The 23,700-nt window shown below is 53.1% G+C and overlaps 1 protein-coding gene across 1 annotated transcript in view; it reads right to left on the reverse strand.

Annotated features, from left to right (window-relative positions):
• Positions 1-1,087: 1,087 nt before the first annotated feature.
• Positions 1,088-23,700, reverse strand: part of RHBDD1 (rhomboid domain containing 1) — a 122,321-nt gene continuing 99,708 nt past the window's right edge. The window contains exon 8 of the mRNA XM_066279470.1: positions 1,088-3,017. Coding sequence (XP_066135567.1) covers positions 2,923-3,017 — 95 coding nt within the window. The 3' untranslated portion in view covers positions 1,088-2,922. The remainder of the gene's footprint in view (positions 3,018-23,700) is intronic.

Consider the following 23,700-nt stretch of genomic DNA (forward strand, 5'->3'; position numbering starts at 1 on the left):
GACGTAGGCTGGCCCTGGGCCTGCTGGGACGCTAGACCCAGCCACTCACGGCTCAGCCTGAGGCTCAGCTGCGGACGACTCAGAGGGCAGAGGGGCGTGCGGAGGGGGAGGGAGGGGCGTGCGGGGGGGGGAGTGCGGGGGGCATGCGGAGGGGCATGCGGAGGGGCGTGCACGCACAGCTTCGCAATCCCAGGCCACGCGCTCAGGGTCATTCAGAGGAAGCAGTTTTAACCACTCCCTCGTCTTGAGAACCGAGATTCTGAGTTGAGGTTTTGCAAGTTGCCTTACCACAACCAAAACTCTGGAAAACAGATGTTGAGCACAGTCCAGAAATTGCTACTAAGCAAACAAATCAAATTTAAAAACCAGCTCTAGGGGCTTATTACCTATTAGAGATAATTAGTCTAATACACTTACTTTTGTCTTCCTCAACCCAATTCTAAGTAGTTGGCATGACTTTGGGGATTCCTTTTTGTAGAAAACAAGTAAGATGGACAGGGAACATAATAAGCCTTAATTACGGGCAAACCTATGAACTGAGCAACGTGATGATGATAATTTCCAGAGCATCTTCACAGTTCTAAGATGCTATGCTAAGATCACTGTTTTATAACTAAAATGACCTAACCCACACCTCTGAGGGTTAGCAATGTTCCACTCCATCAGTAAAGGTGTGCGTATCATCCCAAATCCAATTCCAGTGTCTTCATATTGGACCAGTCAGATAGAGCCAGGAGCTACTATTCTTGGACTCAACAGCAATAATCATAATAATATAAAGTGACTAGACTTTCGAGGCATTGAAAAAACACTTTGATGGAAAACTTAACATTTCACGAGTCTCACCAGGAGCAGGGCCAGCCTTGGGTGGTGGAGGGGGAGGGGAAAGCGTGAAAAGACAAAGAAGGCCCAGGCCTGGTCCCAGAGCCGCCGGCAGTCCACGCTCCAGTGCAGAAGGTGCGTCTTTGTGTGGCGGGGCGGGAGTAACAGTGAGGACGTGATATAAGTGTTCTAACACGTCACTTGTTCAGTGTGGCTTCAGAAGACGACGTCTAACGATGAGGTTACTCCTAACGGGGAAACAGGACTTGAATTTGTAGAGTTTTATTTCAAACATGTTTGAAGTTACCAGACTCACATATACAATTCGTGTTATAAATAAGCTACAGCTTTACACCAGTTATAAACAAACCCAGAGAGCCCAGGTATCACTGTGCCTGATGCGAGGTCAAAGGGCTCCCAGACTCAGGCAGTTGCCTTAGCTCATCTACGTGTAGTGCCAAAGCTTTTCCGAAGTGAATTCAGATTAAGAACTGCATACAAAAACTGCCTAGTTGTTATGCTCCAAATTTATCAAATATATACAAAGAAAAACTGTGAAAATACTACCCCCAAAATATCAGCCCTGGGCACTTCTGAGTGGTGACAATCCAGGTGATTTTAAAATTGTTTATTTATAATTTCTGTTTATAGCATGACTTTTCTCAATAAACAGCACTTATTATTAAGTCCATTTTCATGATGATATAATTTTTGATTTTTTATTATATAATTCAGTTTTTCTGTTGCAGAAGTCATACACACATATATATATACACACATTTTTAAAAGAGAGCAATGTAAAATTATAAAAAACAGAAAGCAAAATCCTGTGTACTCCAATCCCCAAAACCCCGTTAACATACGGCTTCTTTTCTTCCCTAACACGTTTGTCGTATACATATACAAGTTTCATTATCAAAAAACTCTATACAAATGCTAGATATATGCAAATAGAAAGATATTTTTCTGCTTCCAACTCTTTAAAAAATAAATATCTCAGTGACTAAGACATCAGTGATATCTTTTGTTCATGAAACACAGGCACCAGGAGACAAACGATGTGGACAGACCGCAGTGCAGAGGCCAGGGGCGTGTCTTGGACACTTGAGTAGACAAGTGGCTGTTACAGTAGCCAATTAAAAGGCACTTTTATGAGAATAACACTGTCGAGAGTGACTTCTCAGTGGGTATGAGCACCTTGGCTCCACTGTGCGTGTGTCACTGACTGCTGCTTTGCTGACAGGTTAACACAAGCCACATCCCAGGTACACGGACGGCCCCTGGAGAGCCTGCCCGGCTGCTGGTGCCACCTGATGTCTAAGAGAGCGTGGCTTCCCCATCTGAGGTCTCACTTAAGCTTTTACAGTCAGACGTTCTGTAAGGCAGAAATGCGTCAAGCTGAGGGCACTGCCAACCCCACCCACCACCCGCCACCCGCCACAGCACGGGGGTTCGAAGGAGACTAGAACACAGGGTGCTGTGGCGGCCGCATCCTGCTCCTGGAAAGCCACCAGGGCAGCGTGCCGGGAGGACCCGGCATGGCTGACTTCCTGCAGGGTCGAATGTGCAGCGTGCCAGGCAGAAGCAAGCTCGCTCTTCGGAGCTGGTGAAAACACGCCTCCCGGGGAAGGTCACGATCCTCAGAAGGACCCGGCACGGCTAACTTCCTGCAGGGTCGAACGTGCAGTGCGCCAAGCAAGCTTGCTCTTCAGAGCTGGTGAAAACACGCCTCCCGGAGAAGGTCACGATCCTCAGAAGCAAAACAAGGCGGAGGTGCCCTGGGTCAACGGCGGCAGAAAGGCGTGTGGACACTGGTCCCTACGTGGAGGGATGCCCTCGTCTGGGAGAGGCGACGAGGCCAGGAGAAAGCCGCTCCCGGACAGCTGTGAGCAGCACTCAGCAGGGCTGGCTTCGCGACAGTCAACCTGTTGGTGACTCTGGACTCCTGGGGTCCCAGGAGACCAGCCAGGGCGGAGCTGAGCACAGGATGATAACCGTGCTCTCTGCTTTTGTTAACAATGAATTAGGCTTTTTTTTGGGGGGGGCAAACGGGCAGTAACTACACCGCTGGACCACATCTGCCCCAGTGGCGGCGTCTCCTCACTGGCGGTCAAACCTGTGGAGCCGTTTTCTCCTCACGTCTTCTTCTGGTGACAGACGGAAGCCATAGGAAGGAGGGACGCCTCTGCTGCTTCCTGTCACAAGAAAGCACAGGAAGGTCAGACAGAGCTCTGATGTGCACAGGGCCCCTGCTCCAGGACTCCGAGAGGACGTGGCTTTGGGGAGGAGGGTCATCTTCATTTTAGCACAAAACAGAAACGGAACAACACATCCCAACGTTAGCTCCCAACGCTCGATTTCAACATCGAGGACACATTTTTAGCCGTGGTCCGGTCTACAGACCTAATTTGACTCATTCGGAAGCTTCCTGACAATCCTCCAATTTTAATTTTTTTCTTCCACCATGCTCCATAATTTGCATCATTTAACTTCCCTAATGTGTCATTTTTAAAAAAAAATTTTTATTTTTTTAATGCTCAGAAAAGACGTCACCATCTGTAACTTCCTCAGCAAGTGTGCTGATTGGTTTCTCTAGATGGGCCTCTAGGCCTGCCCTTCTCCCCCCCTCCCCCTCCCCCTCCCCTCTTCCCCCCTTCCCCCCTCCCCCCTCCCCCTCCCCTCCCCCTCCCTTTTCCCCTCCCCTTTCCCCCCTCCCCTCTCCCTCCCCCTCCCCTCTTCCCCCTCCCCTCTCCCCCTCCCCCCTCCCTTCCCCCCTCCCCTGCGCCTCCTGGCTTGTGTGAAATGCACAAGCACTCATGGGGCAGCATGGACCACAGAGCGCAGACCTGATTTCCATAATGACCAGCATCTGGGCAGGCAGGCAAACATGCAGGCATAATATTTGAAGGTCATAGGAAGGATAATGGAAGTCATCACGGCAAAGGGTTTCTTGGGGCAGCAAACATACCGAAAATATAAGTGTGTAATGATAGCAGCATTTCAATCACCACACATACAGAAACATTTTCTTTTTTCAGGCATGGCGGGAGTAATGAAGGAATAAATACAGACAGGACTTGACCTGACCCCAAGGAACCTAAATCTAATGAAAGGGATGCAGCCTCCTCCCCGGAGGCAGCCACGCAGGGCACCGCCCACAGAAGCACTGTTGGGCGCGTGGACCTAACAGGGGCTACCTCTCCCGCCCCGCTCACCCCCCCCCCCCGCCCCGCTCACCCCCGGCGCCCCGCTCACCCCTGGCACCCCCACCCCCCCCCCCCCGCTCACCCCCGGCGCCCCGCTCACCCCCGGCCCCCCCCTCACCCCCGGCCCCGCTCACCCCCGGCCCCCCCCCCCCCCCCCGCTCACCCCCGGCCCCGCTCACCCCCGGCCCCCCCCCCCGCTCACCCCCGGCCCCCCCCCCTCACCCCCGGCCCCGCTCACCCCCGGCCCCCCCCCCCCCCGCTCACCCCCGGCCCCCCCCTCACCCCCGGCCCCGCTCACCCCCGGCCCCCACCCCCCCCCCACCCCCGCTCACCCCCGGTGCCCCGCTCACCCCCGGCCCCGCTCACCCCCGGCCCCGCTCACCCCCGGCCCCGCTCACCCCCGGCCCCGCTCACCCCCGGCCCCGCTCACCCCCGGCCCCGCTCACCCCCGGCCCCGCTCACCGGCACTCGGCTCTGAGAGGCCCCTCCCATCATAGACATTGACCAAACGTCTTCCTCTTCTTCCCATGCTCCACCCAGGCCGCCCCGATGGGAACGTTCCCTCCAGATTCTAGCTCTGCAGCTGCCAGCACCTCCCTCTGGTGGTCCTCATGCAACAGTCACCACCTCCTGCCTGAGCGAGCAGCTACTGTCCACACCTGTCCCCTCTCCTATGAGGATCACAGGCTTAAACGGCAGGGCACACCCCTGCCAGCCCTCCCTGCCCCCCGGTGCCTGGCACCGTCCTGGTCACACAGTGGCTCTTCAGTAAACACACGGGCTTGACTCAGCCATACCTGCCTGTGACCTCCACGGGTGTCTGTGACAGCCAGACAAAACGACACTCAACACTGCCCGCTGAGGCTCTGACGCGACTGACTTGGGAGGCAGGGTGAGGTAAATGTCTCTGGAAGCCCTGGCCGGGCTGGGAAGGGTGGGTGGGCAGGGGGTCCCGCCAGGGGGGAAAAGCAGTGAACAGCAGGCCCCCCCTGCCCGCTCTGCAAGCGCGGCACCTCGTCCACGGAGCTCACAGGGGACACAGTGGCACGACAGGTGTTTAGACTGCTGCAAAGACAGCAGGGAAAGCGGCGTGGGGCTGAGTCAGCACGCTCAGTCCATGCCTCGAGCTGCAGTGGTTGGAGGGGAGAGTGGTAGACGGCAGTCAGAAGGTAGCCCCCTTATATGATTGCTCTCCCCCCCCCTCCCCATGATGGACAGCCCCGTGCGTACCCGGATCTGGGTCTCCCTTCCTGTTGAGACCACCGGAGAGTCCCCCTTCCTGACCCCCGGGTTCCTCCCTGCCTAGTAACCCAGAGGTTAGCTGGGCAGGCCGGGGCCCATGCCCGCCCGGCCAGGGAAACGCTCCCTCCGGGGTTTCATATAGTGAGATACAGGGTGGGGTGAAGGTCGGTGTCCAGTTGTGATTATACAAAACACTGAGTTATTCTTGTATTACTATTTCCCATACAAATAATTATAAACCTACTTTTGCTCACCCTGTTTATGTCCATATCTCAACTTTCCTGAAACAGGCGGTGCAAACATACAGGCTTAGGCCCTGGCCGGTTGGCTCAGTGGTAGAGCATTGGCCTGGTGTGCGGGGGACCCGGGTTCGATTTCCGGCCAGGGCACACAGGAGAAGAGCCCATTTGCTTCTCCACCCCCCCCCTTCCTCTCTGTCTCTCTCTTCCCCTCCCGCAGCCGAGGCTCCATTGGAGCAAAGATGGCCCGGGCACTGGGGATGGCTCTTTGGCCTCTGCCCCAGGCGCTACAGTGGCTCTGGTCACGGCAGAGCGATGCCCCAAAGGGGCAGAGCATCGCCCCCTGGTGGGCAGAGCGTCGCCCCTGGTGGGCGTGCCGGGTGGATCCCGGTCGGGCGCATGCAGGAGTCTGTCTGACTGTCTCTCCCCGTTTCCAGCTTTGGAAAAAACAAACAAACAAACAAAAAAATACAGGCTTACAGGACTTCCGCCGCAGGATTTATGAACGGTAGGACTGACAGTTCTGACAGGCTATGGCTTGGGCCATGCACTCGTGGGAAGGAATTTCTCTTCGTTCAAAGTGGCAAACGCCTTGACACGGAGAGACTCATGAGTCCGATTGCCATTAGTTTGCTACTTAAAATGGTTTTTTGTTATAACATCCAAGTCCTGCTTTTCTTTCCCTCAAACAGTTGTTTTCAATAAGACTCCTCTTAATGGAACTTATGAGCGCGGGCCAGGCTGCGACAGCCCGTGCCAGCTGGGCAAGGGGCTGCGGGGACCAGCCGCGGGCAGAGTCAGCCAGGAGCTCGGTGTGGCACGTCGGCTCCGGGCTCGGGGCGTGGACCCACAGAGGCCGAACCAGTGCTCAGACACCGACAGGGGCTCCCAGCGCCCGGAGGGATAGCGTCTCCACGAAGGGAAACGCAGCGAGGACTCGGAGGAGGCCGGCCATGCAGGTTGCTGGGCTCCGGCTCTCAGGATGAGCGGCTGCACAGACGCTGGCTGCCCTTCGCAGGGTGTCCGAGGAGGGGCGGGCCTGGCCAACAGCAGACAGGCCACACGCCACAGCAGACAGCTCACGCCGAGGAGGAACCATAATCACTCTTTTGCTGACAGAGCCCTGGTATGCTGTCCTAGTTCAGTAAGCTCTTAGTTCCAATTTTAGGAACCCAATTTTTCAGATAAGGAAACTGAGGCTCAGAGAATGTTAGGGACATGCTTCATGTTACAAAGATATTTGCACGGGGAAAGGAAAACTTGAACCTGGGTCTTGCGACTGTCATTCTGGTTCTCCTTCCACTGACACCCTGAATACGTTACACATCACACCTGTCCCATCCCCGATCCTCTTGCCCAAACCCCGAGTGTCTGTCCCTCTGCTCCATGGCTGTGTGGAGAGGGACCACTACCTGGAATAGAAAAAGGCCCAGTCTAAGCCCTCCACGCTGGGGAACTCTCCTGCCATCACAGGCGTGACTACCGAGTCCCCACATGGAGTCTCCTGAACTTTCACTGACCACTTGAGTGGTTCGGCTTTCCGGGCCGCCAGAGGGCCTTGGGTATAACAACAGAACAACAACAACAGCAACACCCGACTTGTAACCAGGCCTAATTTTATGGGCTTTTAAATCCTCCCAATTCAGTGTTTCTGATTGTATCAAAGCCACCCAGCTGTCCGAAGAATGACTTAATTACTTCGTTTCCGGCTCTGGAAAGGAAACTACACTCTTCTTAATCCCAGTGGTTACATTTTGGGGAAAGTTTTCAAGTGTAAATTAATATTTGATGTGAGTCAGTCAGCCAGCCACCCACCTACTCAATTTGTCACATCTGTGCTTTGCGTCCAGGGCCCTGGGTCTCCTGGCTGCTCCTCTGTGTCAGCTAAGCTTCGTCTTCCAATGCCTCACCTTTTCACTTATTTCTTACAACCGTTTCTACATTTTCCATCGACGGCTTCTCTTTACAACCTCCAGGATGCTTGGCGGGCGTTTCTCCAAGGGAGTGTGTTTTCAGTAGGTATACACATTTGTTCAGCATGTAGAGACGATCTAGACGGGCCTCAGCTGCGTCGTCAAAGGAGCTGAGGTCCCCTGAGGTGTCACGGGAAAGTGCTGGCAGGGAGCTGGGAGGCCAGCCAGCCCTGCTCAGAACCAGAGGGGACACCCAGGCGAGTCTTCCTGTCGGCAGGGCAGGCTCGAGCTGGCTCGCTGGGGAGGGGACGCTGCTGGGCCTGGTCACTGCCAGCACTCTGCCGTTTGACGGCCTGGGATGAAGCCACGACTTCTCTACTTTTTAGCTACACATCCTTGAGCCAAGTAGGTTCCCTACACTTGGCCTCCGTTTCCTTATCAGTAAAATGGGACTAGGAAGAGCACCTCGCTTCCCGGGTTATCGCGAGGACCGGAAGAGCCGCGGCATGTAACACGCTGAGTGCCGGACTTGTGGTCAAGGTCGGAGGATCATCGGGAGGCTCCGGTGATCAGTCTCTAACGTCATTGCCAATTATGTGTCAAATGTCTACTTGTTATATGGATACAGAGTAAACTGTGCAAGATAGATACAAAATACAACGACAAAAACAGGGACCTTTTAAAAGATAGAGCCCAGCTCTGCTTGAAGATCATTTGGCAGGGTTTTGTGCAAACCATGAAGTCGCTAATTACTAAATATCTGCCTCCCAAAAAATAGATACAAAGAGATAATTAAGACCCGCCAACTGGCCGCACACTTTTGGAACATGCGGGAGCTTTACGGCCATTGGGAGAATGAGAGCTCAGCTAAGACCTTCTTTTCTCCACCGAGTTACATCATGCGTGGACTGTGTTCGGTCTGGGTGAGACAGCCCTGCCCGGATAAACTCGGTACAGAATGTTAGTATTTATGAGCCTTGCCTCTGTGTTTCTATAAATGGGGGTCAGCCCTCAATTTTACTCGAAGAAACAGTGAGCATGCCTCAAAGAGCCTCAGGACCAGCGCCCAGTTTAAGACGATTTGGCTCAATTATAGCACCAGTAGTGAGATCATAAGATTTATTGATTCATGGTTCCTGATGGAAAAATGTTCAGTTCTCTCCCCTTATGTATAATGCAGGAACCTCTGCATTTCACAGCTAAGGGAGAAGAAGCAATTTCATCCCGATAAGAATTGCTAAAAAGAACACCGTGCACTGATGACCATCTGCCCCGCTGTCGGCCACCGCTGTAAACAGAGGAGGTTAATTTGCTGGTAGTCACAGATCCTGCCCACGATCGGATAAGCACTCAGTGAAATGACCGTACACCATAGTGAAGTCATAGGACGGCACATCTTTCCCTGAAACTAGGGAGCTCAAGAGGCAATTACCTTTTGCACAGGGAGTTTTTAAAAACCCAGAACACTTCTAAATAAAGTACCAGTGTTCTTTGAGACTTCTGTTGCCAAACGAGGGCCGCAGCCTGGGACCCACATTCTTTCTTTCCAGTGTTACTTTATTAGAATTCCATAAATTACAAAGCTCCCAAAATGCCATCTGAAAAGATGGCTGCCAAGTCATTTACGGGCAAAGACAGAAAAAGCCAATGAAAAAGCCCATGTCCAACAACAAGACAATCCTTGGAAAGGGGAGGTGCTGAAGGACAATAGACCACTTTTTGAGTCACTAATTATAATGATCTACCTATCTATACCTCTTTATTATTTCAGAGGCACAGTTCTCCAACACACCATCCGTACACCGTATCGTGTTCTCCATTAGAAATCAATTCTCTGCCCACCCCCCGCCCCCAGAGCGTCCCCTCCTGCCCTGTCAGCACAGTGCTGTCTGTGCCCATGAGTTTTCCTCTCTTCACCCCCCACCTTTTTCGCTCAGTCCCTCCATCCCCTTCGTAAAATTCACCTACAACCTTATAACTTTCATTAAAAAGGAAGTTTTAATGTATGGTTTACAAGAAAGGTAATATTTAGATGTGACTTGAGAGGGGAAAAAAATTCACATTCCCGCTCTTCCACCAATCAAGAAGCTAGCAACAGCGGGGATCTCCTAGTTCAAAAACACAATCTGGAATCTCAAAATGAGAAGCTTTGAGAAGAATGGAGTTCACATTAGTTGCCACCTTTACCTGTTGTACATTTCTTCCTCGTCTGGCTGGTTAACTTGGGCGACCTTTCACGGCCACAACTGACTTGAACATCAACAGGCTACAATCCGGTTAGCAATTCGAGTCACCTAACCTACTGGGTCCACGGTGCCAGGTCCGGTGTTTCCCGCAGTGCAGACAACGTGTGGTCTGCCCTCCAGCAGGAACCGAGGAAGGCCAGGGAGAAACGGTGAGTGCTTGCTGGACAAGTGCACGTTGCTCGCTCTGCTTACCCTCCCCCGCTTCCTAAAAAGTGTACATACAACTTGATCGGTTTTCATGTACTGACCATGTGAGGCCAACTTCCGGCTCGGAATACAGAATGTTGCCAGGGCTCCTAAGCCTCCCGTGCCTCTTCCTTTCAGTCACTACCCCGTCCCCAAGAGTGCCCCCTACACGACTTCTAAGAGGGTACATTCATTCGTCTATCGGATTCGCACAGTATGAATCCTCCACAGGTGCCTTCATTCTGCATGTTTGTGAAACCCACCCATACTGTTGTACGTGGTTTTGTTCTCCTTGTCCTTCCGAGTACAATTTCCTTGTCTGTTCCAGATGGAAGAATTGAGCCTTAAAGATTTCAAGTAACTGGCCAAGGCCAGACAGCTGGTCAGCGGCCGAGTCAAGATTCAAACCCGGCCCCTTTCTGCGCTGCTCCGGATGTGAGGCGTCTGACCCGTCTTCCCGAATCCCGGACCCGGATTTGTGAACCTGAACAGTATTACCGCCTCCACTGCGGTCTGGAGACAGGCTCTGTTTTACAAGCAGCGGGGACAAGTTTCCATCCGCCTTAGGTGAGGCTCGCTCCCAAAAGTCGGTGTGTTTCTGAGTGCGAGTCCACCCACACGCGCAGGCAGGGCCTTAGCAAGGCCTGCACGGGGGTGGGGTGGGGGGGTGACAGGGGTGGGGGGGTGGGGGGGTGGGGGGGTGAGAGGGGTGGGGGGGTGGGGGGGTGGGGGGGTGCTGTTCCGTCCTTCCCGCCCGGCCCGTGCTCCCTGCTGGACTCCACTCTGGGACCGGTCCAAATGGCTCCCTGCTCCCGTCTCTGGACTTTTCAGGCCCTTAGTCAGCTCTGACCTTTGTCTTTCAGCTGGCCCACCGCTGCGATTTTGAGGGAAGCCGCGGTGGGGAGGACAGTTTTCTGTGGCCTGCTCAGAACCATTGGTGTGAGCGCATGAACATTTGAGAGGGTTTCCCACTCAGCAGGCTTGGCATGGAGCCCAGGCCGCTGTGTTTTTAATGAGCTCCCAGGTGATCCTGACCTACGCTGGCTTTCAGGAACCGAACCACTGAGCTACATACATACAGCCTGCATTTTTCTTTCAACTGGAAAGATCCACCCTGAGTTTCAGGCCAGTATTTACACTTGCCAGCAGGTGGAGCCAGAGGCCCAGGACACCAAATCTGCTGGAGGAAAAACTAGGGCAGATTCCAGCCAACAAAGCATTCCCCATGGTAAGCACAATTACGGTTATTTTGAAACAGATGGGCTCCACAGAAGCTGCTGCACCAAATACTACGGAGCTGTTTACTGTCTAGATGGCCTGTGACCTGGGCATTATCTGCCAGCAGCCAGCCGCTCCCACATCACAGCGGACTCCTGCAGAGCGGAGGAGACCGACAGACAGAGAGAGGCGGAGGCAGGGTCGCGGCTGTGGCCATGGCTGTGGACGTGTGTGGATCTCTTCACCAGTTCTAAGCTCAGAACTCACTCTTGCAATTGTGCATATGGCCTTGCACAGCTGAGCACTTTTACTGGAATGATCCGTCCCTCGAATGCCAAATTAGAAGAGATACACAGATACAATCTGTGGCGATAAGACAACTGATCCTGTGTGCAGTCATGCTAAACACGACTTCTTTTCAATGCAGGCGGGGTGCTCCTGTTTACTGGCCCACGTTTTCACCCAGAACCCTGCTGACACTCGCCCTCAGTCCCCTCCCCCTCCGCCCCTGCTTGAACAGCCGGCAGAGGGTCTGGAGGAGGCAGTGAGGCCGGGAAGGGCCTGGCGCTCGTCTGGACCGAGCCTGACATGGGTGCTGCAGGGCACAGCACGGGGACTTCCAAATTGAGTGCTCCGTCAGCCCTGGCAATCTGCAAGGGCCTCCAGCATCGACGGTTCCTCCCCGGAGGGGGTGTCTCCAATTCCTGAGCCTGTGACACTTCCCTGCTGGCTGTCCTGGTCAGCCCAGGCTCGGAGAGACTGTGGTGGTGTCTCCAAAGCTGGCAGGTTGGTAACGGGTGGCCTGGCTGTCCCCAGTGATCAGAGGGACACACAGCTGTCCGCCTGGGACAGCAGCTCCCTCCCTCCAAGGGATAAATGTCAACTGTCTGGGTCACCTCTTTCATGCACGTAAGTTTCCACCAGAAGCAACAAAGTCCCTGACACTGCATCCCGGCCCTCAAACAGGGGAGCACTGCTGACGACGGTCAGACCTGGCTCACTTGTTTTCTCACCCCCTTCGACTGAATCTCAAATCAGAGACAGCCCATTTCCAGTTCTTGGAGCACAGGCCCAAGATAATGTCTCCACGACTTCTGAAACCATTGGACCATTCGGAATTAGCCTCTTTCCCTCAGGAATCTGTCTTCTGAAAACACCCTTGAACATTTGGGCATGAAAAAAAAAAATACAAGTAAACATCATCCCAAGAAATCCAGGGATAAGGGAAAAAAAGAGGGAGAGTCAACAGGAGACCTTGAAAAGGGACAAAGGAAACTTAGGTTGGAAACTTCTGATGAAAGTGACCAGTCAGGGGTCAAGTCCAGGTCACACTGGACAACCGTGGCAGGTGACCGCTGCCAGGGGAAGCGAGGCGAGGGGCCTGGGGTGGGGAGGGGTGGGGACGGCTGACACTTAGGCTTGGCGGATGGACTGACTAGCAGCAAGTGAGGCGAGACCTGTAGCAGGGCCCACCCCTGCTCGGTGCATATCCCAGATCACCGTCTGTGGTGGGACCCAGGAGTCAGCCTTCTTCACGGGCGCCTCCAGGGGGCCGGGCGTGACCAGCGCCCCTTTGAGAAACTTGATCGGAGGAATGCAGTCGTGTCTTCTGGGGTCCTCTTTGGCTTTGACCATCCTCGGCAGCAGCATGTCGTTTGCTTTTTGTAGAAGTCGGTCTTTTGTCTTGAGCTGGAGATGCTGGGAGTTGTGAGATTTTGCTATGATGCTCCATTCCAGACAGTGTGGATGTTCAAGGTAAGATACCAAAGCCAGAGGCTTCCCTGAGGAACAGAGCAAGTCCGACTGCAGTGGTGCCCTGCAGATGCTCCTAGCCATGGCATCCGAGTAGAGGACGCCGGACCCAAGGCACTCGGTCCTAGGAACCAAGTGACTCACTTCTGGACCCGGGTCCCTGGTGGGTGCAGCATCAATGTTTGTGGGATCGACAGAGAGCCAGCTCACACGCCCTCAGGACTGGGCCGAGAGGGGTGCAGTAGGGCCAGGCCAGGACCCTGAGGCTAGAGGGCATGGACACAGGCAGATGAATGGTGGGTGGGTGGGGGGCCTCACAGTGCAGGAATCCTGAGAGGCTCCCAAATCCTGAGAGAGAAGTGCTCAGAGGAGGCTCCAGACTTCCATTACAAAATGCATGACGTCTGCCTGGGCCCTGGGCTTCTGGACTAGAGGACGTTCAGTGGCTAGAAACAGCTGCGCCACGTGAGGAGTCACGTACATCTAAGCCGAACGCTATCTTAAGACTTTAAAAACTCAGATTAGGCCTACCTTTCAAGTTCCATCAGCCCGCTTAGCCCACAGCACATGCTCAGGGACACTGACACCGGTACATCACTGCGAAAGCAGGCCCTGACCCGGGAAGCTGCCCCCGGGGCCCTGGGCGGTGGCGGAGGACCGCTGTGTGTGGCTCGCAGCTCGTTCACAGGAGCGGAAAGCCGCTTGGCCGCCTTCTGTCGCAGGTGGGCCGAGAGCCAGACCAGCTGTTCTGAGCGAAGCTGCAATGAGGGTGCGTCACGGCCAGGCTCAAAGGGGCCCGGACCAGCAGGGCGGGCTGGGGGTGGCCAGGGGGCCGTCCGCCCCACTCCACCACAAGGAGACAGAGGACTGTGGCCAGCTGTGTGCTTGGCGGGGTCACGACAAGGCAGAGGGGGGAGGAGGTGAGAGAAAGTGAGGAAGAAGGACCCCCTCGGCGGAAGCACAGAGCCAGGAATCTGACCGGCAACGGCCAGTGGTTTCAGGACCCGGCTGGGCCCCTCCACCACGGCCGCCGTGGGACCGCGGAGGGGGAGGACGCAGGACCTCTGTCCGTGGGGAGCGGACAAGCTCTGGGCGATACGCTGGGGAGAGGACAAAGGAGCAGGAGCCTCGCTCTTTGCACCTCAGAGCTGACAGCCTCTCTCTGGGTCAGAGCTGGCGCGAGGATGGCTGGGAATTCCTGTGACCTGATAAACTAGCCCAGAAAGATGACGATCCATTTTACAAACAGGCTTGTTTTTGTGTTTGACGGCATTTAACCTAACCCTGAGCATTGACTACCGCTGACTATGTGGTCTTTAAGGTCTGATGGATTCACCCCCACCCATGCCAAGTTCTGATCTTATGTCCCATGAGAGAAATAGAGCTTGTGCATAGAGACACACACACACACCTCTATTGCACAAGCCCTCTCAGCCTCAGGAAGACCTGGGGGCTTTCTCAACACTGTTTCACCCCCTCGAAATAGCCTGCCTCTAACTGGCTCAAATGGACCTAGAATTGCTCAGAAATTTTAAAAAAACAAAACAGCCTATGCTATGGACAGATATTCAAAACAACAAAAATGACTTACTCTTAGATGCCTGTTCATTATTTCTAGTAAAATAAAACAATGTAGGAACAGAAAGGAAGACCTCAGAACTACATTTCTGGACTTAAAATTCCCCGTTAGAAACCCAGAATTGGGCTTCCTCTGGGTCAGATGAGGATTTGGATTACTTTGGATTAGATAAGGGGGAGGAGTACGCTGCTTTCTGAGCCTCTCTGCAAACATCGGAGCTTGTGCTGTGGCCTGGTTTAGAGCTAGCCCGAGAGGCCCGGCTGTGGTTTCGAGAGGAGCTTTGACGATTCAAGGAGTGTGGCAAGGAGACTCTGTGAGACGCACGCAGTCCATCACAGCAGTCATGGCTTTTCTTAGCAGGAAAGGGGGACCTGGGGACAGTGGGACCTACCCTGCTCACTTCCAAGATGGGACATAGAAGCCCAGAGAGGGAAAGGGGTTTTCCTGCTCTACACAGCGCAGCGGGGCGGGACCAGAACCCAGATCTCTCGGGGGCCTGTTCACACCGCCTGGCTTCCTGATTTTCTCTTTCAGCAGTTTCATCCCTGTCAGGCTGGTGGCCGAGGCCAGGCAGGGTCACACTGGACTCGGGCAGATGGTACAGGCACTGCAGAGGCGGAGTGTTGGGCCACGTCTAGGGCAGGCTCGCAGGGAAGGGCGAACAAATAAGCAAAGGAAAACGGCTTTTCCAGAGGCGCTGAGGGTATCAGGAAACCACACCTCACAATGGGGGGGGGGAGAGCGAGCTGGGAGAAGCACCCGTAGCCTTATACGGGCTACACACACGGGGCTTTCTGCCACGAGCTCACGCACCAATCATGCAAGGTGCTTGCAGCTGATAAACAAGAGAGCAAGCCTAACCACAGCTGTTTTCCCTACCATCCCCCATCCTCCAAACGGCGCTTGTCAAGTCTGGAGTGGGCACTAGCGTTTGACAACGTGCCCTCCTGCAGCCTGGCTCTGGTCAGGGACAGGCTCTGGGGCCACACAGACCTGAGTGAACACTGGCTCTGCCCCTCATTCTGTGCTGTTGGCCAAGCTGCGTACTTGACTCCCTGACTCTCAGTTTCTGTATCTGAGCGGTGCAGAAACCTAGGTCATAGAAATGCTCTGAAACAAATGAATCAAAGGATGTCAGCACCTGGCCCAAAGCAACCAAGGGTAGGTGGCACCTATTACACTAATAACCCCCTTCCAGGCTGCCTCCTCTTGGGACCGTCCCCACCGCACATCCAGTTAGTCACACAGGCCCAGGTCCTGGAGTCATCCCAGAACCATCCTCTCCCTCACCTGCCCCTTTTCAACCCATCACCAAATCCTGTCTCTCTAAGTTGAATATTCCCCAACTCGTCCATTCTTCTCCCTTTGCCGGTCGCCCGCGCTGCCCATGCCACCGGTGCCAGCGTTGTGACCTGGACAGGTGTCTGAGCCCCTGAGCGACCTCCCACACTCCCTCTGGTCCTCCTCTCCCCTCGCCATTCTGCCCACTGCTGTGGGAGAGCTCTTCAGAAACACGCGTCTCTCGACCAACGGGAGCCTCTGCCTAAGTTCCTCCAAGGGTCTCCTTTCATTTAAAACTAAAGAGCAAAATTCATACCCTGCCCAGTAAGCCTGCCCTCCCTCTACTCCATCTCACCAGTTACTTCTCCTCTGCCTCCTTGCCCTCCCCTCCCCCTCCCCTCCACTCCCCTCCTCCTCCCCCTCCTTCTCTCCCTTCTCCTCCTCCCCCTCCTCCTCCCCCTCCTCCTCCCCCTCCTCTTCCCCCTCCTTCTCTCCCTTCTCCTCCTCCCCCTCCTCCTCCCCTCCTTCTCTCCCTTCTCCTCCTCCCCCTCCTCCTCCCCCTCCTTCTCTCCCTTCTCCTCTTCCCCTCCTCCACCCTCCTCCCTCTTCTCCTCTCCCTCCTTCTCCTCCTCCCCTTCCTCCTCCTCCTCCCCCTCCTCCTTCTCCTCCTCCCCCCTCCTTCTCCCCTTCCTCCTCCTCCCCCTCCTCCTCCTCCCCCCTCCTCCTCCTCTCCCCCTCCTCCTCCTGCAGCCTCAGCTCACCTACCACATCCTCAGGACGGACTGTGTGACCCCTTTGCCCTAAGCTTTCAAAAGATCACATCACCTTTTTTTTTCAAAGCACAAGGTACCGCAGTTAGTAATGATGCACGACTCTGATTAGGTCAGTAATGGGTATCCTCGTTAGGTCGTGAGCTCTATGGAGGCAAGAACAGTGAGGGTCTGTGTTCCCATTCTCTCCCCAGGGATGGATGGATGGATGGGAAGGATGGATGAATGGATGGATGGATGGGAAGGTGGGGGGAGAGGAAGGTTGCAGGCACTGTCCTCATTTTACAGATGGCCAGACTGAGGCTCGAGGAGGGTGTGTGACTCCCTGATATCACAACCAGCAGAGAGCACGGCCTGGACCCCTAGGAGCAAAGCCCCGTGTCCCCGTACAGTCTTAGAAACCAGAAGCCATACCTATCCCTTTCCCATTCCACTTTTCTTCCCTTTAACCACTGGCTAAGCAAAAAAAGGAAAATGAGTGGGGGTTTTGTTGTTTTGTTTTGTTCTATTTTAAATGGGAAGGGGTCATAATTGGCACATAAAGAAGAAATTCCAAGTTGACACAGTGGATATTTTGAGTTAAAAAAAAATAGCCATGAAAAGGCACAGAATTTGTTGCTGTTTAAACAACAGTATAACAACATTTCCAGGATTGTTTCTAGAAGATAGCAGACGAAGGGCAACTGACTTGGCAAAAGGCCTAGACCTGTTTTCTGACAATTCCTTTAGGGTAGAAAAAATAAGGGCGCGAAAACCCCAGCAAGGCCGCCCCACCAACATGACTGATCTAAACGGAACATAGTCCTGAGTCATTTGTGGCTTTAAATACTATAGAAAAAAAACAAACAGAATTTTAAAAACATGCCCCAACAGCCGCTCTTTGATGTGGCAAACTATTTTCAAGCCACATTGTTGGCATTTCAGTTGAAATGCAAACCCTTCACGTTTACAATGGTACTCTTGGAGGAATGCAATATACAAGTGCAACTGCTACATTTCAAAGACAAGACTTATAACCTCAGAACAATAGGGCATTCCCAGTGCGAATTGATGAGCTGTTAAACCTCAAAAAGGTTTCTTTAATTGGCAATGAAGGCTCTCCACATATGCGCAGGCTGATCTAGGGGCTGCTCTTGGTGTAATTTGGGGTGTACCGCTTTTATCAAGAACGTTTTCTTATTTTTATTGACCTCGGACGGGCAATGATTGTGCGTCTCTCCGCACAGCGTTTGATCCTGCTCATTACGCAGCCGGGCCGGGCCGGCGTTGCATGGTTTCCCGTCGCTCCCGGGGCGTGCTACAAATGATACATAACGCATCGCATTGTAATCGCTGCACTGTGAACTTGGCTCACTTTCCAACAGAAAATACCGCCGTCCAAGTCATTTTATTATTTAAAAAAAACACCACCAAAAGGGATTCTTTCAGATTATAAACATCTGAAGACATAACATTCTCATGAATTCCAGCTGGCTATTTCGGACACACGGGGGGCAGGAGAGGCTGAGAAGCCAAGCAAATATATTTCATATTAACGTTTGCAGAGGAGAAAGAGGTGGCGGCCACGAAGGTAAGACCGTACTGGATGCAAAGCAGACGGAGGGGGAGCAAGCTGGAGGGTGGACCGACGTCCAAACTGGGGACCCCGAGATGCTGTGTGGCTGTCGGACCATGGGGTCCTGCACTTCGCTGGGCCTCCGGTGCCTCACTCAGAGAGCAGAGGCTCAGCAGCTAATGGCCACACAGGCCCCTTTTCCCTGGGGCCTCAGGACTGGGGAGGCTGTTTTTCCACATTGGATCTGTAACCTGTGTTATTCCACTGCCCTATTGGTTTGCGGCCTCTAAGAAAAGGGCGGGGCCGCTTTAAGGAGCAGGGGTGGGAGGGGTAAACAGAGCCCTGCGCTTTCCCTCGGCAGTACCTGCACGGGCAACACGAATCACACGGGCAGTGCTGTCAGGCAGCCTACTGTCCCAGTCTGTGGCTGGCGGTGTTTAGAAGTGGCATCCTTCTTCTCTCCCGTCAGGATGCAGAACCTGACCTATGAACCCAGGCTGGTCTCCTCCCACTTGCTCGCTGGGAAGTGAACGTTCTAGAGTTAAGGTGGAAGCGGCACTCGGCCTAAGGGAGCACATTCTGCATCAGGGTGGGCAGCCAGTCCCCACCCAGCGAGAGGGGAGCAGGGGTGGGGGAGGGGTGAAGGGGGTGGAAAGTCCAGGTTGGTAGCTGCATGGTCCTCACGGGGAATAAAGTACAGCACAGGGAGTGTAGTCAATCGTATTGCAGGAATGAGGTACGGTGCCCGGTGGGTACCAGTACCTGGGGGAGAAATCCCCAGTCATACGGTCACACCCTCAGCTCCAGCTGGGCCATCAGCTCTTGTGCTGCAGGTGGGCAGACGGGCATCACCCTGCCCTCAGGGTGGGCACCAGACACTGAAGAGCATCCTGGTGCCTGCAAGTCCCTAAGTAAATCACCTCTAAGTGCAAAGTCCCATTTAGTTTTCGGCCAACTGGAAAAATCAAACGGCCTCTACTGTGCATCTTCGCTTACGGAACAAGAGGCACAACAGAAGTGACCGCCTAGACACTCAGGACTCGAAAAAGCCACACACACACCATCGTGGGGTCGAGTCCCCGCTCAGCCTCACCTCAGCCCTGTGCCCAAGAACTGACGCTGCCCGTGGCGGGGTCCCGAGTCAGACGGGAAGTCCAGTACCGTTTGCGGGAAAGGACGGCCGTTCTCCAGTGTCAGTTCTGTTGGGTGACGACGCACTTACCGTGGCAGGCGGTGGTTAACTAGAACTCATCTTCCTCCTGCTAGTCACAGCTGACACTGCATTGCGTGCACACTGTGCGCTGGGTACAGAGTCTGTGGCTAGCAAGGATGTTCCGGGCACGTCCCAGACAATCAGGGACACAGCCAGTCTGCCTGACCAGTCCCAGCCCCGGGAGAACACGGCTAGTTGTCTCATTGTCATCTCTCCAACCTCTCTGTTTTGGTTTGCAACTTGTAATGTCTCATTCCACCAGACTTTCCCAGACTGTCTTAATTGTTAGCAACTTGCCGCCTCTCCCCTTTCTTAATGAATACAGCCGGTATTAATTAAAAACACCTATTGTGTGTCAGGCTAGACAGAGGGAAAATAAGGACAAGTAAGGTTGTTTCCTCTCTTGACAAGCCTATTTAAGCCTAAGATGGATATAAATATATGGTGTAAATAAGTGCCTATATTCACCCCCATGGGACTTGTGCAGTAAGACTAGTATTAAATGGACACAGGATTTCTAAAGCGAGCTAGGCCTTGGAGATTACGTAGATACCCCCTTGTGTTACTGACGCAGAAACAGAGCTCAGAAAAGTTAAGAAATTTACCCAGGGTCCCTCGGCCAGTTCTGTTAACTTCGGACCCGGAACCTCTCTCTCCTCATCCTCACCGACGAGGGTGACGTGCCCGCGGCTCAGCTCACGGGACAATGCCTGTGCTCCAACGAGGTTTCGAGGAGAAGGGGTCACGCCAGTGGCCCGGCTGGCCACAAGGAATCGTCAGGCTTGCGACCAAGCAGCACATACCCACCTCTGTTAGAACATCGGCTTTTCTCTGAAGTCAGGCCACAGGTAGTCAAACGTGCACTGGTAGGCAGTTAACTTCCTACCTTCTGTCAAAGAGCTCCTGTGTTCCTCAACGGACTTTTCTCCCCACCCGGCTCAGCAGTGAGCACATGGCCCAGTGAATTTCAAACCAAATCTCAGACTGGTAGTTGGTGGCCACGCATGCTCAGAATGTGGAGTGTTTGGTATTGCAGGGTCAGACCCCGATTATTTATGTAGGCTCTTCCCCCCGGTGCTGTGTAAGAGGAATCCTGGGTCAGAATCACACTGCTCAAGTCAAGGCCCGTGAGCCGGACTCCGGAGGGAGGCGAGGCTGGGAGGCAGTTGGGCCTCCTCCCTGCAGCCCTCGGTCATCAAAGGAGAGGCAGCCATCCTGCTACCCACTGGTCCGTGTGGACAGAAGGCGGGCGCTCCAGAGGGGACAGCTGGGAGGATCAAGAGACAGGGTTACAGTTTTAAGACGGAAAACCCTTATTTGTTGGCTTTTGAGTTGTCCTAAATTTCAACATGCTGTGAGGAAAAGAGGGTCGACGGTCACCTTGCCAGGGAGGGGACTGGGTCAAGCCCCACTCACTTGGCAGTCACCCCTTAGAACAGTAATACCAGGGGTGTCGAGAGACCTGGCATTTCCAAGGATGGCAGTCTCCAGAACTTTTAGAATGGATTACTTTTGGTCTAGTGTACCTCCTTCTCTAAAATGAAAACAACTCGGATATAAACTGTCAGGAGATTCCTGTTGAAAAAGACCAGGCAGGGAAGGGGGAGTGAACAGGCGAGATTACCAGTGGTAGTCAACCTGGTCCCTACCGCCCCCTAGTGGTCATCAACCTGGTCCCTACCACCTCCTAGTGGTGGTCAACCTGGTCCTTACCGCCCCCTAGTGGTCATCAACCTGGTCCCTACCACCTCCTAGTGGTCGTCAATCTGGTCCCTACCACCCCCTAGTGGGTGCTCCAGCTTTCATGGTGGGCAGTAGTGGAGCAACCAAAGAATTAATAAAAAGATAGATTTAACTACAGTAAGTTGTTTTATAAAAATTTATTCTGCCAAACTTAGCGAAAATCCAACATAAAGTACTTGGTAAGTAATTATTATTATATGCTTTACTTGCTTTAACTCTGCTTTATAAATTTTATAAAGTAAAGTTACTTCCCTACTTCATAAATCACGATGACTGTGGAACCGGTGGGTGGTTAGAAAATTTTACTACTAACAGAGATACAAAAGTGGGCGGTAGGTATAAAAAGGTTGACTATCCCTGGATTACACAGAGGAGCTGTTTTCTGAAACACGCCTAAAGGCAGTGAAGCTTTGCTCTAATTAAATAGGTACCAATCTTTTTTGAGTGGGGCTAGTTGGGGTAAATGGCAAGGCTTGAGGAAGCAGAGTGGAAAGGGAACATAAAGATGCCGCCTCCCCAACTTCTTTAGACAACGAGGCCAGATGTCTCGCCCTCGGGTACCCGGCTCCGTGGGCACCAACATCTCCAGCATAAGAGAACATCTCACAATTTCCTTGAGTCATGATGGCCTTAAATTGATGTGAGGCAAGTCTTGTTCTTTCTCTGGGGAGAATAAGCTTTGGAATTCCTGCCACAAATTAAATAGTCCAGATGAATTGAGTTAAAAAAGATCGTTGAAGTCCAGGGAGGAGCCACCGTGAGGAAGGACGGGGCCAGAGAGCACAGCACATACTCAGGGAAGGCTCTGCATCTCTCGGTTTCTAAGTCCAGGGAATTTAAAAAAGAAATACAGAAAATTAAAATAAAGGTGGAGGGACGGAAATTTTACATGCGCCATATTCATGCTATAAGCTTCCTTTCCCTCTCTCCTCCCCCAACTTTACTTGATAAGGAGGAGGATTCAGTCTTTTGAATAAACAAGGTCACATATGTATTTGCGGAATGACTGAATCCCAGAGAACTCTTATGGGTGGAGGGCACGTTCCACCATTTCCTGCTCCCACTTGACCCGGAAACAGTGCGTCAGGGGGCAGCGCAGGTGTCCGGGTTTAGCCCGGGTCTGCCCTGGAGCGTCCAGTGACGGTCCTGGCATCCAGGTGGGCCCAGAGGAGCAGCGATCATTTACATAAGAAAAGTGTGGACCCGCTTCTCTAGAGGAGAAATCAAGGCTGAGGAAGAACAGGATGGCTCTTGCCTTTCGATCAGTGGTCCCCAACCTTTTTTGGGCCACGGACCGGTTTAATGTCAGAAAATATTTTCACGGACTGGCCTTTAGGGTGGGACGGATAAATGCACAAAATAAAATTATGCGACCGGCGTAAAAACTGTGGTATTTTTTAAATATAATTGTCGAACTTAACGAGACAAGCGTCAAGAGTGAGACTTAGATGGATGTAACAGAGGGAATCTGGTCATTTTTTAAAAATAAAACATCGTTCAGACTTAAATATAAATAAAACGGAAATAATGTGAGTTATTTATTCTTTCTCTGTGGACCGGTACCAAATGGCCCGCGGGCCGGGGTTGGGGACCACTGCTCTAGATAACCCTTGTCTCTCTCTCTCTCTCCTCTCCTCTCGTGTAGTCCGGTGGTTCTTCCTTCTTTCACAAACCAGTGTGGGGGACCCAAGACTGAGTAAGAGCAAAGGGTGGTTTTGTTGCTGTCTGAACAGTGCTTAGGGGCTCTGAGTTCCTCAAAGGTTCGCCAAACGTTTGAGACCTCAAGATTACTAACTTGCTCCTAAGTAAAAAGTAACTTTCAAACTGAAAATGTGTAATTAAATGTTTGTGAAATGTATTATATCAACCATTTTTAACTCAGCTGTACAATATATATGACATATATTTACATTCATTTGCTTTAATATATATTTATGTACCATGGATAGGATAGCACATGTTTAGCTGTGGGGTGAGGTTTCCAAAGTAAAAGCCCACACAAGTCCTCGAATGTCCCCACAGGATGGACAGGACCTCCCTGGTCTCATGGAGGTGACGGCCTAGTGGAGACAGAGGCACACGCCACCAGCCACAGCCACCCGAAATAGCCAGGAAAGGGACCACTCACGAGAAAACAGCCAACCAAAACCAAGAAGACAGTTTTAAGGACCAAATTAAAAAAGAAAAATAAAGGAGGGGGGAGTATTTCATAAGATCAAAGAGATGAGAAGTGAAAGTGTTACCCTTTAAATCTCTGTTCCCCCAGGTGGTGTCTCCTTCCCTGTATGACGCAGCACCTGCTGCCTGGGCAGGACCTGGGGCTCAGAGCAGACACACAGCGACTCCCCCTAAGACGAGGCTGCTGGGGGCTCAGAGCAGACACACAGCGACTCCCCCTAAGACGAGACTGCTCGGGGGCTCAGAGCAGACACACAGCGACTCCCCCTAAGATGAGGCTGCTGGGGCTCAGAGCAGACACACAGCGACTCCCCCTAAGACGAGGCTGCTGGGGGCTCAGAGCAGACACACAGCGACTCCCCCTAAGATGAGGCTGCTGGGGCTCAGAGCAGACACTCAGCACCTCCCCCTAAGACGCGGCTGCTGGGGGTTCAGAGCAGACACACAGCGACTCCCCCTAAGACGCGGCTGCTGGGGGCTGTCTGCAGCCAGCAGAGGTCCCCAGTGGACAAATACACAAACCAGGATGCTTCACGTACAGATAAAACTTGGTCCAG

Source organism: Saccopteryx bilineata, chromosome 5 (genome assembly GCF_036850765.1).
Source record: "Saccopteryx bilineata isolate mSacBil1 chromosome 5, mSacBil1_pri_phased_curated, whole genome shotgun sequence".
Classification (NCBI taxonomy): Eukaryota; Metazoa; Chordata; class Mammalia; order Chiroptera; family Emballonuridae; genus Saccopteryx; species Saccopteryx bilineata.